This window comes from Trichomycterus rosablanca, chromosome 27, assembly GCF_030014385.1.
Source record: "Trichomycterus rosablanca isolate fTriRos1 chromosome 27, fTriRos1.hap1, whole genome shotgun sequence".
Lineage (NCBI taxonomy): Eukaryota > Metazoa > Chordata > Actinopteri > Siluriformes > Trichomycteridae > Trichomycterus > Trichomycterus rosablanca.
The window spans coordinates 13849029-13866455 of NC_086014.1; the positions used below are offsets into that span (position 1 = coordinate 13849029).

Sequence of the window (17427 nt, forward strand, 5' to 3'; positions counted from 1 at the left end):
TAGAGGATTAAAAAAAATTATAACCATTCTGTAAAGGATTTTTAAAATGCATAAAAATCAGAGGGACCCTCGAAACCTTGGGAAAGGGGGGACGATTTGCCAAGTGAAACCACGAGTAAAAAATGAGCTGAAATGCTGAGAAAAGCCAAATTTTTTATTAGATTTTATAAAACTGTATTTGCCAACAACAGCTCTGAAATAAACCCTTAGCATCGCCACTCATCATCTTTCTATATCTGGCCCTGAAACTTTGTGATCATTAATTCAGTATGGAGAAGAAACTTTAAATTAAGGAACTATTTGGACAGGAAATAAAGTCTATATGAGCAGGACTCAGACTGAAGGCACTAATGACTCTTGATGGTGGCAGTGAATGAAAGGATGCTGCTGTATTCCAGCTACGCTGTGATGAAGCCGCTATTAATCGCCCACTCTCCATGCGCTCCTTTTATTGCGCCGGCCAATAAAATCCACCAACCCCTCTATGGATATGGCTAATTAATTTTCCCACAAGTGCCGAGAAGAAAAATATAGCTTTTAATCAGCTGCGGTACAGCCACCTTTTTTACTGTTATATTCCTGAAGAATTACGGTTATACTACAAAGAATACGTATGATACACGGTTCTATTTCCACACTTTTCTGGTACGTTTGTTATCAATAAATAATAATGTTTATCTTTCTGTCTTTACTTATACCACAAAAGTATGTGGACGCCTGACCATGAGCTTGCTGGACATCCAGTTTGAAAAACAAATGGTATTAAAATAAAGTGACCTGTATGTGATCTTTCAAGCTAGAGCAAGAGCCGCTCTTCTGAAAAAGCTTCTCATATTGAAGTACATCTGTGGGAATTTGTGCCCATTTGTATGGCTGGGAAAGTGATGTGGCCGAGGTCAGGGCTCTTCTTTAAACTGAGCTTTTCTTCATGTCTTTATAAAACTTGCTTTGTCCACAGGGACACAGTCACGAATATGACAGAAACCTGAGTGATTGATGCCATTCTTTGGTACCTTATCCACCCTGATCGGTTTATACGTCGTATCTGAACCCCCACCCCGGCCCAGTAATTATACAGTCTGCTACCATGCTGTTGCTTCCTAATTACCATGTGGGATTCCATATCGCTGTTTAACAGCTCCTCATTAATTACTGGCCCGGTGCAGCCTGCATCCCAAACAGACAGCGCCTGGCACACATCACTCATAGGCATGAGAGGGGCCTGTGTGCCAACCATGCCCGTTTTACAGTTGTCTGTGTGGCAATGTGCTGGAATTTAATCCGGACCTTGGTATATCATGTTATATTACAGATACATAAGCAACAGGTAGCGACAAAATTGAGACGTTTTCGGGAATGTTCCTGATGCTCTACACAGAGCGTCCACCCACTTTGCTCTGGTCAAAGTCACGGTAAGTCCAGCGACCACTCATGAACACAATACAATTTGTCTGAAAACCTGGTGATCTCTCTACATAGATGCATGTTACGTCATCCTACACTCCCGAGAGGAAGGCATGGCTAAATTCAGCAGCCTCTTTATTCCATTTCTTCAAGTGTAGATTTCACAGAGACGTGAGCAACATCTGATGCACCGCACACTCAAACATCCCAGTATTTCCTGTAGTTTGGACAGGCGATTCATGATCAGGGTTCCAGATAATGCATCTGCTGTGACACCTGGGTCAATATTGACACTTGTACAAAGCTTAGTCTGACTTAAGAATCTGCTGGTGATGTGTGGGTTAGAGACCTGATCGTCTGTCATTCCTCAGTAAAGGACTGCTTCTAACTTAGATTTCTGTGGATACCCCATGGGGACGTTATAGCACATATTGATGAGCAAAACCAGTATGACCATCCACCCAAACACGCAAACAGCAACCCATCATGCAAATGTGAGGCTGATGGTAGTTACACATAGTACACATGTTAAACACAGTTGATATGGGCAGCATGAAGACCTGAGTGACTTTGACAGAGGCCAAGAAACGACTGGGCCAAATATTTCCAAACAGCATAGGGGTGCTTTAGGTCAGTACCTACCAATGGTGGTCCACAAACTACACAAGTCTTCAAGTCTGCAATCATACACCACCTGTATACCACAAACTAGTTAGAAAACCATTCCACAAACTATATAACACTGTATACCACAAACTAGTTGATAAGCATTCCAGAATAAAGCCTTATTGATTTATCTAACCACGTACATAAGCGCCTGGAGTTCACACGACGCTACTGGAAGTTAGACTTGGACTGGATATGTTGGTCATGCAAAAAACCTCCCTGCTCTTACAGTTGGTGATGATTCTGTGATGTTCTGTTTAAACTTGTTAGGATACATGGCATCATAGACTCTATGAAGTACCTGGAGATTTTAAATGAAAATGAGTATTTTTCAGTAGGTTGTATCATGTCCATTAATAATTTCTCATATTTTGGTGTCCCTGATCAAAGAAAGATCAGGCCTGTGTGTTTTCCACCTTTTTTTTTTAAATTTTGTTTGCATGTGGTGCAGACGCCCTTTGAGTAATCTGTGTAAATCAGATAAAAGAAAAAATGATAAAAGCGTCTGAAATTCAGTCCAATAATCAGGCGTCTTTCATATTTCAACATCTGCATACAAGAGAACGTAAGAGAGCTCGTTTAATGCTATTCTGCACAACAAAAATACAGAAATTTAATTGCAAATCACAAAAATAGGAATCATATCAAACAGGGACACACATGCACAGTCACGTCTATATCGACTGCAGCAGTTCAGTCACATGGTTCAGACCAGGGTAAGACTGACCCAGACCCCGTATCCATCAAAACAAGCCCATTAAGTGTTATTATTACAACTCCTAGGCTTTTAACAATAACAACCTCCGTGGCCGATAATAGATTTCACAGCTGATGGATTCATTAAGGGCCGAAATCACTCGGCTCCGTATCACTTACACATCTGTTTATTAGCCGTTAGCTACTCACTCCTGAGAGCTACTATAAACACAGCGATGTGACCCCGTCGCAGCTGTTTTTCATCCAGGAAGGATTTCACTGTTTCTCTGAGGGAACTATATTGTTTATTTAATTGGTCTATGATTTCAGTTAGCGTAGCTCTCAGAATTAGGGGTGTTGTAAAGAAAAGTTTAAAACACAGAGGTGTTTGGGCGCCTCACCACCGCAACATGAGCTGCTATTTTCCTTTATCGCAAAAGCATAGATTAATGTGGATATAAAAGACAAAGTTTTGGGGTATTTTATCCCCAATTTTCCTCCCAATCTAGTCATATCCAAGTACCTGATTTGTATTTCCGCCTCTACTGCTGCAGAACTCCACTCCTGACCGACGAGGGCCAATCATTTAAATAGATTAAAGGGCACAACAGCACTCGAAAAGAGTGGTGAGCAAGTAACACTCAATTTTCAACTCTGAGTCAGTTTCTAACCTCTATCACCTGAAATATGGAGACCCACATCACGGAGGTGGTGATAATATGTGAAGGAGACATAACTGAGTGTTTTCTCAAGACAAGAGGTCAATTTATCAGCTGAAAAACTAAAATCTTGAAAGTAGACGGATGCTTTCAATGAGACGACCGCACCGATTATAAAAGCAAAATAATTAAAGTCTGGTTTCTATAAAAGAAGGTGAAAGTGCATCCATGGCCAGTCTTCTAACTTCAATACCATTGAAATCTGTCTGCGAGACCTTTGTAACCTCTGCAAATTGAACACCAAGAGAAACGAATAAAAACTTATTATGTCTTACCACAGAGATCTTAGCAACGGCTCTGCAACGAGAAGTATTTAACATTTAACATATAACATTTCTGTTTATGCTCATCGATACATCCTTGTTATATCTACTCATCTAAGTACAACGTTATGAACTGGCTGATTACTTGTTTATCCTTTCTGTATGTACACTGTATGGCCAAAAGTATGTGGACACCTGACTATGAGTTTGTTGATTTATTTATTACACCTGTTAGCAACCGTTGTGGTTGAAACACACTGATTCAAAAATCAAAGGGGTGTCCCAATACTTTTGTCCATATAGTGTATGTTTGGCTTTGGGTAGACCACTGCTTATGATCAGCTCATCCTTAAATTATATATTCTGGGACACCCTTGACACGGGTTGTGATATTATTCCTATTGCTCATGGGAAATTCGATGAATCAATGATAAAGATATTTTATCTTGGTATTTTCTGATTGTGGTTGATGTTGTTGGTTTACTTCTGGTAAACTGTAGGAGCTTCCTCACCTGGGTCTACTTCAGCGGGCTCTGTATCAACAGCTGAATAGGAATCTTTCATAGTCGCCATGCGCTGACGTTTGCACTTTTGTGGTGGGCAAATTTAACATGTGGCCACTCTCCAAGACCAAACATAGACTATAGAAAGTTTAAAATAGATGTATTGCTTTTTCCCCGTCCCATCACGTGTGGTTCATTTTGGTCAAAGACTGCAGAACTTTAAGATTTAGATCTAGAACCCTAACTTTTAGCAATTTAAACCCAAGTCCCGGATTAGCGTTCTCATAGCGAGACGTACGACCCGTACATCCCTCGGCGTCTGCATAAGCAAGCCTACCATTAGTGTCACTGTAGCTGAAACACAACCCATTAATCCTCAATGTGTCCCTCTGGCACTGCTGTGCTAAAGATAAGTCAGCCGTCCCGTCAGGCTGGAGGCGGATCAGGAGAAAATTGATGTGATGTGAGATTTGTCACTGCGCTGGGCTTCCTTGCTGGAAGGGAGGTGATTTAACACACTTCAGACCTGCAGTGCCTGCTGCGCTAAACGCTGCGCCGTACTAGTGCTTTTAAACATCAGCATATCAAACGAACTCAACTTCATATGAAATATGGACAGAGACGGAGATGGAGAGAGAATCCATTCATCTTATTAAATGAATTGAAAAATATGGACACAGAGAGGGTGACAGGTAACATTGAATAAAGAAGGAAAGACTGACGACGACTCAATAAACATCAGGGATGTTTACTATCAATTTTCTAATCAAGCAGACAGAAAGTCAATACGCACATAATATCAGAAAAAATTGGGACAGTAGTTAAAATGCAAAGAAAAACAGTTAACTGTGACTTCCAAATTGTCTTTTATAGCTTTTTTAAATACAGTAATTAGTGCACAAAGAAAGGACATTGTACTCTGTCCTGATTAAATGCCAGCAAGATGTTCTGAATAAGTTGGAACAGTCTGTACAATGCATTAAAAACAGGTAATGCTATAATAAGCGTATAAAAGGTCTGAAAACATACTGAGCTGCCTTGCTGCCTACCTGATCAGCTGCCTCAGTACAGATGATTCTAATAAGACATCAAACTCATGAGGCAGATTAAAAACATGTTCGCTGTGTGAACCCGCCTCATGCAGGTGAAAAGAAGCGGTTGGCAACTGCAAACATGCCGGCGGGAGCGTGGGACGGGGTCTGCAGCAGTATAGGAGAGATATAACCAGGGGAATTGGATACGACTAGACTGGGAGACAAAGAAGAAAAAGCATAAATAGAATCTGCAGCAGAAATGTGCGCCTCCCTCCCTCCCTCAGGCACAGACTATAGGACAGTTAAGATTAATAGAGATGGAGATCTCAGCGCTGGTGGGCGAGCGCATTACAGCACTGTGGTACCTCCACACTTCTTATTCTCTTGTGTGAGTAAATAATTAGCTTTTATTTAGTGTTTGCTTGGTAAAAATGCCTCCAGCATTCTGCATAAACAAAACCCTTTAATTTTTAGCATACAACAACCATTACGCTGTCCAGTCCATCTAGCTGCCACAGCAGCCCAGTCCACTAGCATCAGTGATTTCATTACAGTGGATATAAAACGCTCCAGAGCTTTACAGCCAGCACCATCTATGAAATTCACACGGGTTTAACTCCCAGTACGGGCGCCTCCGTAAAAATGTTATTGTACATGTGTCGCTCCTATAAACTGAAGCTCTGCCAGATCGATTTTATGCAGAAAACAGATGAGAGAAAATTCAATTTACTTTCCACATAATATACATCATAAAATATTTGTATTTGATAATAACAGCACGTCCGGTTGACCAGGGCAGCTCAAGCAGGACTGAAATATAGGTCACTAAGATTTGTTAGAAAACTTGAGACAATTAGTGCTCAAATCATGTCAATAAAACGAATAATCTACAATAAAACATAAGAAAATGATTCTACATAAATAATACATGTAATTAACCAGAGATACACTACATAGAGAAAAGTAGGTAGAGCTTTGGACTATCAATTGGAAGATTGTCGGTTCAAATCCAGGCTTTGCTTTGCAGCCACTGTTGGGCCCTTGAGCAAGGCCCTTAACCCTGTCTGTTCCAGACCCTGCGCTCTGATCCCAGCTTCCAAATACTGTAAGCTGGGATACACGGAAAAAGGATTTCACTGTGCTGCACACGTGTTCCTGTATATATGATAAATAAAGGCATTCTATTTCTTAGCGTCAGTACACACACAGTACAAAGTTTTTTAGTAAATTTACCACCAGCTTCCTTATTCGTGTCTCTGAAGCATGCGAGAAAAAGCGTCCGTGTGCGAGAGGGAAAAAATGCAGAATGATGTATGAGGCATTTCTCAGGTTGGAGATAAGCCTGATGAATGCAGTGCTGCCCTCTGAGACTCGCCTCCATATCACTATTAATTACAATATGAAGGATTATAGAATTTATCGGGGGTCTGTGGTGAGCTGTGCTGCTCAGGAGTTTGAGAGCTAATGTCATGTAGCATTACCGCGCTATTGTATCAGAAAGGATTAGGGTGGATATCACAAATAGGTTTTTTCCTGCCTCGTGCACCCAATACAGTCGCGGCCGATTGGGACTTATCTCTTTCCTGTCGATGCTGCCACCCCCGTCCTCGATCGAGGAGAGCCAGGGCTGCCATGCCCTGCGCTGGCATCTGTGATTAGTTAATTGCTTATAGCAACACCACCCTGAGAACGTCCAGCCTCTGGATTGAGCTCGGTCAGTACTCGTATGGGAGACAGCTTGGGAATACCAAATGCTAGCTGTGGGCTGGCTCGGGTTCAATTGCCCTGCAGGATGGCCAGTGTCATTTCTGTGTGGATGTTGCATGTTCTCCCCATGTGGGTTTCCTCCCACAAGTCCAAAGACATGCACTCAGGTTAGTAAGTGTGGTCTGGCCTATGATGGACTGACAACCTGTCCGGGTTGGTTTCTACCATTCGCCCAGTCAATCAGACGCACCGCGACCCTGATCACAACACAATAGATGAATATGCTGAAACAACAGCTCATCCCGGCGACTCTGCATGCCACTTTTATTTGCATGAATCACCGTGAATCACTAGAAACACCGCTACAGAACGACATGCTACAGACGTCAATCTGCGCCGCTCTGACTAGATTTCAAAACTCGTCTTCAGAATGAGAAGAAAGAAAAATATAAATTGGTGCGTGGGCAAAACAATGGAGCGCATTGTCAGTGATTGGCATCAATTTGGTCTTTCGGTTGATTCTGTTTATAGAGTGGCTGTTAATTGCAGGGCGTCACACTTATTCATTCACGCTCACTTTCAGAATCACCAATCAAACACTGTCAAGTTTCTAAGAGATGGTAGACGACTGTGACTGTGTTCTGATGTACAGTCATGCCAAACTCCAAAGAGATGGAATCTGTAGTGAGGATAGAACCCAAGGCATTGTACCATCATGTCACCCTACTATTGGTACATCTTAACACGGTCGACTGCTGGTTTTGTTTGGCAATGTGATACATTGGTACATGGTAAAACTGAGACCAGTAAGAAAAAAATTCCTCTGTACCTGCATACACTATATGGCCAAAAGTATTTGGACACCTGACCATGAGCTTGTCTGACGTCCCATTTTGAAAACAAATGCAATTAAAAACAAGTAGAGTGACCTTTGTGATCTTTTCAGCTAGAACAACAGCCACTCTACTGGAAAGGCTTCTCACAAGACTTTGAAGTATATCTGTGTATGGGAACTTGTGCCCATTTAGTCACAAGATAAGAGCATTTGTATGTTGGTAAAGAAAGCTTCAATCGAGGTTCCAGTTCATTCCAAAGCTGTTTTGTGGGGTTGAGGTCAGGGCTCTGTGCAGACCACTGGAGTTTCTTTAAACCGAGTTTTTCTTCATGACTTCCCGATACTTTTAACACACAGAGTGTACGTTCACATGTTGGGAAGCTCCGATGCTTCTTTACTCAAGCTAATGAAGGACAGGCTGTAAGAAGCACATGCTTAAATAAAGTTGAGCGCGTGGGCTATCGATCTGGCCAGCACTCCGGTAAGCAGGAAACAGATTGGGGTATTGATTACAGCGGGGAACCTGCTCAGAGGCCGCCAGGAGCAAATCTGAGTTCGAAATTCGTTAAAGCCGGCGAGCAACGAGCGAGGCAGAGAGCGAGGCCAAATATGAACGAGTGAGTGAGGTTGTGAGGAGAGAATGAATGAGTGATTGAACGTCTGGGTGGATTTGAGCAGAAGATGGATGATCGCTGTCATCTGGGCCGTCGTGCACGTCTCTGTAGGAAGGTAATGCACGATTACACATGTGTGCAGCGTACCGTGAGCGCTGGTGGGAACGGCGATGACTATTCCTATCGATCCACTGTTCAAAATGCATCAAAATTAAAAACACACCGTGCATTACATCTTTATAATAGCTTGGAACTGTATGTACGGCATGATTTAGGGTCAGAAATATGTGGACACCTGACCACACACTTGTTGGACATCCCATCCCAACATAATTTTAGTCATTTATTCATAAACTACATGGCTAAAAGCATGTCAAGACCCCTTCTAGGATATGAAAAAAAAACAAATCAATTAGCACCATCACCTTTCACAAGCTCAGACTGGCCAGCAGCCACATATGGACGTAAAGCATGGATACTGAAGACAGAGAAAGAAAAACATTTAGATTTTTCAGGACTGCATCTGAAAACTGCTGAAAATCTCATGGAGGAAGATGATCACCACTGAGCAAACGTACGAGACGGCCAGAACAGAAAAGGAGCCACTGAACCACATGAAGTCCCGCAGGTTACGTTACTATGGGTGTGTAGTGGAAGGAATTAGAGGATGAAGAATAAGCTGGATTGCATTATCAAGGGCGTCTGCTACAAGCGAAAGTTGACCCATTTGTGCAGCCAACCATCACAAATCCATGATGGCACAGTGACATGACTTGACCATGAGATGGGAGGTGGGAAGTTCAATAAAGAAACAACCCTGACTTCAACCCTAATGTATGCCTTTAATTTAAATTGAAACATCAACTGATGTTCCTTGTCCAGCCTCAGTGCCGGAACTGTCTTGCTGAATTCCCACAGATACGATCCAAACTTTTGTGATAAGCCCTCCCATTTATATTCACTTATCAGTATTTATAAGTACATAATAATAAAAACATTCTACTGAACAGCTTTTCTTCTCAAACATGCGGTCTAGCTGAGGACGGTCCTGATTGATAGATTTATCACAAGGACGATCTAGAGGTTGCGTGCGGTCCTGAATACTCCATTAGCCGGCTGGTGGCTAACGCAGCAGAACCGGCTCGATGAGCAGCAAGGTTTCTGATTAGAGCGCGCTAGCTAGCACTGCTGCTCCAATCAGTCCAGCAAGACGTCTGCACACATACACGGACGTGGTCCCCCTCCTCCGCCCGCTCGGTTCAATCACCCCCATACAGGCCAGATTAGCGATATCGAATGCCAGGGGGACGAAAAAAAGGCACCGTTCACTTCTGCTGCTCTGAGCTAGCTGGACCGTCGCCGTTGTCCAGAGGAACAGACGTTATCTGATGATAACTAGAGGATATTAATGATTCTGTAAATTTGATTACACAAGACACGCTGTATGGCTAAAAGTATTGGGACACCTGACCATGAGCTGATTGGACATTCCATATTAAAATAGAGTGACCTCTATGGGTTCTTTTCAGCTATTACAACAGCTGATCCTCTGACAAGGCTTCGAACAAGACTTTGAAGTGTGTCTGTTTATGGGAATTTGTGCCCATTTAATTGAAAGATGATGGCTGGGCACTGATGGTGGTTTTCCAATTTATTCTAAAGCTGTTCAATGGGGTCATGATGCAGGCACAGTCATAATGGGACAAGAAAAGAGCCTTCCCTAAACGGTTGGCGCAAAGCTGGAAGCATGTCATTTCCTTAATTCATCCTTAATTGATTTATTACACCTGTTAGCAACTATTGTGGCCAAAACTCAATAAATGAATGGATTTAATAATTAGAAGGGGTGTCCCAATACTTTTGTCCATATGGTGCAGTCGTGCTGCAGATTGGTGATCCATCATTCGGTCAGCATCAGAGGAAACCACACAAGCATGAGAGACTTACCGTGAGTGTTATTTTTGACAGCATGAATAGGTAACGAGGAAGGGGATCGGCAGACCTTAAGCAGTTCATTTGGTTTGCCGGGGGCGGCAATTAATTTTGCGGGTACGTCAGCTATTGGCTTGGGAGAGGATTGTTTCCTGAGACTGCATGTATTCCTAATCGTGTGTGTGTGTGTGTGTGTGTGTGTGATGGCCAGTCGTGCGCACCTGTAGCTCAGTTATTTATGTCTCTCTTTTGTCTCCCCGGTCCGTTTTTTCGCCCCATATTTCTCGTTCATCTTCCTCCTGCCCCTCCTCATACCATTCTGACTCATGCAGCAGCAGCAGAGGAATCTCGCGCACGCTCAGATTTTTGTGCTGTCAAAAAGATGGATGATGGAAGACCAGATCAGTGAGGTTCCACAGAGGCAGAAAACACAAAAACAGAGGGAATAGATGCAGTCTAAACAGCAACTGCTGTGAGACCCGGAGAGCTCGGACAACGTTCTTTAATACAAGGCTTGTCAGTGTTTGAGTCTTCTCTTGTTAATGCACTATACAGAGTCAATTATAGACAGATCTGGACTGCAGGCAGGTCAGTCAAGCACACGCACTCTGCATTTCTATGCATGCAGAATGAGGCCCGTCGTTGTCTTGCTGAAATTAGAATGAATATGCTGAATGAATATCATTCGCACGTATGCAAGTCACCCATGATTCACTGAATATTATGTAAGGTAGATGGTTAAAAGATAAAATTTGTTGCAATCTTGGATGAGAAGATGTTCTTTGGCACAACATAGTAAGCTACAACACATCTTTTCTTTATACCCAACCACGATACCCTCATTTATTAGCAATTAATCTGCTGTTTACTTATTTTACTTTTATTTTGTCTCATTCCAACTCTTACTGAGTGTCTTGCAGGCACCGTTAGACAGCCAACACATTAAAAGCCCTTAATTTGTTCTTTTGTCAGTTAAATAAAGGTTCAAGAGAATAACAAATCACAGATTATTGTTTTTAATGTAGTTTATAAAATGATTTTCAGAAATAAGGTTCGTAAACACTCCGCCAGATGCAAAACGCCTATTCCAAACCCTCACTTCTATAGCTGATAACAGGCTACTTGTACCAACAGTACCAACGGACTGGATTGAACCCACAATTGTGTTTTAATTTACAGCAGTATATTAGCTGAAGAACAAAGCACATAACCGTGTGCCTCCCTTTATACTGCTCTAGTCATGCTACAGTTTCAGCTTGGGTGTAAACCTTTGGAACCAACCTGTTGTTCCTTATCTTGCATACAACATCTTGCAACAGCCTAAAGACAGACATGTTGCTTATCTCTGTACTTTCCACTCCAGCTGCGCTTGCTCAAGCAACAATATAACTATCAGGATTTAATGCACAGGCAGCATAATATGAATATTCAGATTATACTAGGCATAAAATCTAACCTTTCCACTTCATCCTACACCCTTCTGCCCTACACCCTTATCAGACCATAACCAAAGAGGAAAACTAATTCCAGGAGTGTGTGTTAAATAATAAAAATAATGATCTTGGGATAATGTTAACATTTGAGGAAACAAATGTATCAGACCTACAGAAACCAGCAGTAGACCTGGGATGAGACGTTGGCATTTGCACGGCAGCTCAAATTGCCGATTACCTCCTTTTACTGGCAATTAGAAAATCATAATGGACACACGGGTCAGGTACTGAAAAGCCTGCAAAACCAGGACAGCAGCAAAGTGATATTAAAGCAGAGCTTAAATGGTCTGCACCGGTCATCTGTCTAGACCTGACATGAGGCTGCATGTCTGTGTTGTTTCTGGCTGCATGAGTGTTAAATAATGCAACAGATCCTGGCCGATTAAGATGCTCCAAACAGACGTGTGGATGCCACAAGCACAGCAGGTCTGTTCCAACAATACAAAGTACAAAGACTATTCACACACGTATTACACAACCTGGGATGTTTATTTTTAATTTGGTAGTGATTAAAGCTTCGGGCTGTCAATCAAGTTGACGGTGCAATCCTGGCTCTGCCGAGCAGTCGATGTTGGGCCCTTGAACAAGGTCCTCAACCTTCTTATCTTCTTAGGGGTGCAAAACAATTGCAGTTTGTACTTTACACATGGGACACCAAAGCCATTGTTTTTTTTTTATTTTGGGTCGCCATATCATGGCTTTGTGATGGTTGGCTGCACAAATGGGTCAGTTTTCTCCAATGCCCTCGGTCTCATGTAGCTTGTAGCAGACCCTGAAGTTCCTTATACCAAATCAGCAAATATATTTAGCTATTTAGGTGATACATTTTAATTAATTTTGTAAATGACATTTGACAAAGTTCTGCAAGGTTAGCTCGGAAGCTTCTAGGGTCTCTTCACAGATATACAAAGGGTCACTAAAACATTCATTTTATTTTATAAACTATGCCAGGATTGCTTTGGCACTGTGATTTCCTGCCCAGTTTAAGCTTTCTGACAGAAAGAGATCTCTTTGTATGGTGACAAATTTTTTCTACATCATTCCTGACCAGATTGCAAGTCCCTGCTCCTGAAAACAACTGATCCACACTGATCCACACATTTCTTGCAGTAAAGAGGTGTTTAGCTGAATAGTTTTTTCAAGCTACTCTGTCTTGTAGGTGATTTATGAGTTATTAAAAAGGAAGAAAATGTTATATTAAAAGTGCAGGTGAAAATGAGTGATAGTGGAATGGTATGACTATGACTACTACTGCCATCTACCTTAATAATGATCATGTTACTTTGATGCTACAATAAAAAAGGAAAATATTTCATCCTTCTGACGCTTATCTACAGACTGTTATTACTGTTCGTGCGCCTCAGTGTCACTTCTGCTTGGTTTCAGATGCGTAGATTACGACAGTTAAAACACACAGTCGAATGTCTGGATGAATAATTAATGAGTCGAACAGAAAAATGTCAGTGACACAAAATATATCACCTGTGTATAGTGGAAGGAAACGGTATCATGAGAATTATGTTAAGTATAACTGAGCTCTTGCTTTTACAGTCCAATCAAAGGTCTGTGGTGGTACCCAACTTTGATACCCATTTTTGAACTTTAAAAGAAGAATTTTCCCAGCCAAACTGTATGAAGCTGAATATATTATATTTGCAATGTTTAACTTAAATCATTGATTTAAATTAATTATAATAAGTAATGTTGGAAAAACAATGGCTTGTAAATCCAGATTAACCTCAAATAAATACAAATGATTTTAAACAACTCTCTAAAATTTGATATCAAATAAAGAATAAATAAAACATTTCTGATAAAGCTGTAGGTGTTTCATCCTTGCAGCATTTTTTTCAGGGTCTAGACAGTCACTTTGGTCACCTGGGAGAGATTAGAGCCAAGCTTCAAGCATTATTTCACCTTGAGCTGGTCCTCCTGATGTGCATCGATGGTGATGGGGTTGCCTTGGAGATGGAGCAGATAACACACTGGGTACAGAAAGACATTTGAATAATTTTAGAGAGGTGTGAAAAGAGAAAATGCCTAAATGTTCTTTGGATGGTTCTGGCACTAGAGAATTTGAACTTCTGACCAGCATCGTCCGCTGTGAAGGTGGACCGGTGACTGCACGAGGACAGGCGTGATGGCAGGACTTGCCAGGAAGCCTGATTGGACTTGAAAAGGTGTTTGCTAAGTAAAGGGTCGATGGAGGAGATGTCAGGGAGGAACTCTGTGTAAGTCCAGACCAACCATAGTTCCAGATATTTTAATTATTAGTGACGTGCAATTCAAAACAATTACCAATTAATTATAGGCTTTTCATTTCTAATGCATTTTCTGTCTATTTCTCAATTATTTTTCTGCTGCTGGGGACCCTAATCGCATCCGAGGAGGGTATATTTACCTGACACATGCTCCCTCCAACACGTGTGCACTCCACGACCCCTTCTTAATCACCTGTACTTCGATAGATTCTCGCCTAAGAGTCACATGCTGATCTCCACGTTCCTTCACTTTTGTGCACTTTCTAGTGCACTTCTTTGCCATACTCTTTAGTACAGTACCATGCGATTTGGGACACAGCCTGCTTTCGTTGTTGTCGTTATATTGACCAATTTAATATGCTTTAATATTCCAACCTTTTTCAAGGCAATGAACACACACACACACACACACACACACACACAAACCAAAATCTGGAGAATGTTAGAAAAGGTTAATTAATGCAGTAGTGGAGAGGCAGGAAACGAAGAGAAAAGGGCACCGTAACATAGAGATGGTGTTTGCCCTGGCATCAGTCTAGACCTCTGCCCTCAGTCTTACCCTGTAGCTCGTCTTTTACTAAGTTTGATGCCTAAATAAAAGAAGTTGTTTTGGTTTTACTTGGATGCAGTTCAATTTTATGAAAAAAGGAAGGAGTTTCACCTCGGAGGAACCTACCGCCCAACGTGCACTTAATATCACCATTGTATCCCAATACAACACATACATGTACTAAACTAGAGGTACTCTGTGTTTCCCACATCCTTGAAACATGCAGATGGTAGATAGGCTTCTCTAAATTAAACATACCAGTGTAAGTGTGTGTTGCCTTGAAATAAATGGGTGCATGGACCCAGTCCGTCACCCTAGTGCCCTTAAGAGATGAGATTTAACAGAACGGTAGATCTCTAGAAGAACGACTGGCCTTGGCTTATAAAAGATTCCTGAGCAAATTAATTGCTGTTAAAAGTCAAAGCCTTCACCTATTACTACGTTAGGTTAGATACAAACAAAGCCACTCCTGAAAGCTCACCTAATTAGGACTAATGTGAGTGGTTTTAAATGAATGCACACAAAAGACTAAGCGAACCAGTCGGGACCTCAGCTGTAACAGAAAACCAATCACCGATATAAACTGGAGCCAGCGGCGTGCATGCCTGAGACCTCTGTCTTAATTATTTCCTTTCAAGACAGAGTACCAACCTCCGCTGATAAATTACACTGAATATTTAAAAGAGTGCAAATACACAAAAAAAGCCCTTGGGTTGTGAAGCACATTTCAAACCACAAGTATTAATATATTCATCTGGACTCCTCTAATAACAGTCTTCACTTTTCTAGAAAGACTTAACACAAGGCCGTAATTACAATAAATATTCAGATATGCTCAAAATATAGTCCCCCAATATAATGATGTAAAATTATAAATAAACATATTCCACTCACTCGCTTTGCCTAAAGTTAGGGTCTGTCAGCATTACCATCATGATACGGCAGGAATGTTTTAGAACGGCAAGAACCACCCCTCTTCCCAGTAGATATGGTCCCCCCAATGTTCTGCATGAATGTAGCTGCAGGCTTGGACTAGCGCAGTGGACTGCTGCACCACTCTAATGCGCCAAGCTTTCATTTTCTTATAAACGAGGCACTCATGGTACGGCAGTATCTTCCCACTTGCGTACTGCATATAGAATTATCTATAGAATTCCATCTTGGTGTCCGGATTGATATTCCTAGTCTCAGTTTTTATTGCTGTAATTGCCCGTAGCTTCTTTTCCACTTCACTACAATATCAGCACGACGCGTTCACCCCCATTTTCTCACTTTACTCGGTACACCTCACCACCTCCCTGAACCTTACGAAAAAGCTGATGAATCTTGCACCCCGCTTTCTGGAGGCGAGAGGAGAAGTCGCTTTAATCTCTCTTAGCCGTGACAGCTTACTACGGTGCAGCAGTGGCGCGGCGCTTACTGAATACAGCTCCATCGATCCATACATCAGTGATACTTATCCTGAGGGAGTAACGAGGTACAGCTCCGTCACCCCAGCAGGCCGAGGCTCGGCTTTTCTGTTATTTAATGATTGATCAGCGTTCCTTAGAGAGCCTGGAAGCCCCTGTCTGCTTGGCATTCTCAGAGGCAGGGGCGACGTGTTCTCTGGGTGCGACTCGTCAAGTCTGAGCAGCTCTTCGCGGCCGCCGCTGTCACGGGTCGAAATACTGAAAGAAACCCGTTCAGACGACACCTCTCTACTGGGCTGTATCAGATAAACATGTCAGATCAACACGTAGGCTTTGTATGTCTGTATAAACCTGATGTGGGGGCTATCACACACTTCCAGACGTTTCAAAGGAAGGCAATGTATCTATAAACCTACAGATATGTGAGCCTGCTATCAAATCCACTTCTGTTGAGTCCAAGTCCACACATATCTAAGACTGTCAAGATACAAATTCATCTCGAAGGCACTATATGTTCGAAAGTACATGGACACCTGAACATGAGCTGGTCGGACATCCTATTTAAAAAACAAATGGTATCATTCTGAGCATTCTGAGCAACACTACTCCCGCACCAGAGCTTTATTCAGCAGAATTAATCCACAGTAAAACAGCTAACAAGAATCTGACACAAGCAATCATCTAAACTTGTGGCTTTTTTGCTTCAAGTGCAGTAAAATCATCCGTTCGTGGCATGCATGTGGTTTTAGGCTTAAATCTCTGGACGGAGATCGAGGCTTTGACTAAATTATCCAGTCGAGAGCAATTCACGTCATTGTCTAAATGCCCGTCAAGATTTATACTTTCAGTCAGTAATTGTTATAGAATAATCAGAACCAGGAGTCTCGGTACTCTGAACACATCATGAACACACGAACACACATGAACACCCGCTGCAGAGCTGAAATTCTTTAATCTTACTCACCACCAGGGAGAGGGGTCTCTTCCACGACACTACACCAATCAGACCTGACAGCAGCACCTGCAGAGCAAATGAAACAACTTTTATTTTATTTTGCCAGCAGTCAAGACCAGTACTAGTCATCAGGAAACAACAGTAAATCACCAGGGGAAGCAAACTTTCCTCGCTAGCAGCTGATTTAGGGCAGGGGAGTGGAAATGTTGTTCCAAAGGTTGTGGGTTCAAGCAAAGTTTGTCAAGTTTTTGCCGTTGGGCCCCCGAGCAAGGCCCTTAACCCTCATGTGCTGGCATTGTATTCATGTCACGTATATCCAGCCCAAATTAACACAAAATCTGACCTACTACAACCAGGACTGCCATGAGTTGCTTTTATATGAACCC

The 17427-nt window shown here is 42.0% G+C and overlaps 1 protein-coding gene across 2 annotated transcripts in view; it reads right to left on the reverse strand.

The window, feature by feature from the left end:
• The window catches only part of fam189a1 (family with sequence similarity 189 member A1), a 71637-nt gene that overhangs the window by 20347 nt on the left and 33863 nt on the right, over window positions 1-17427 (reverse strand). For both annotated transcript variants that reach the window (XM_062989680.1, XM_062989679.1), the window contains exon 2: window positions 17051-17107. In XM_062989680.1, coding sequence (XP_062845750.1) covers window positions 17051-17107 — 57 coding nt within the window. The remainder of the gene's footprint in view (window positions 1-17050; window positions 17108-17427) is intronic.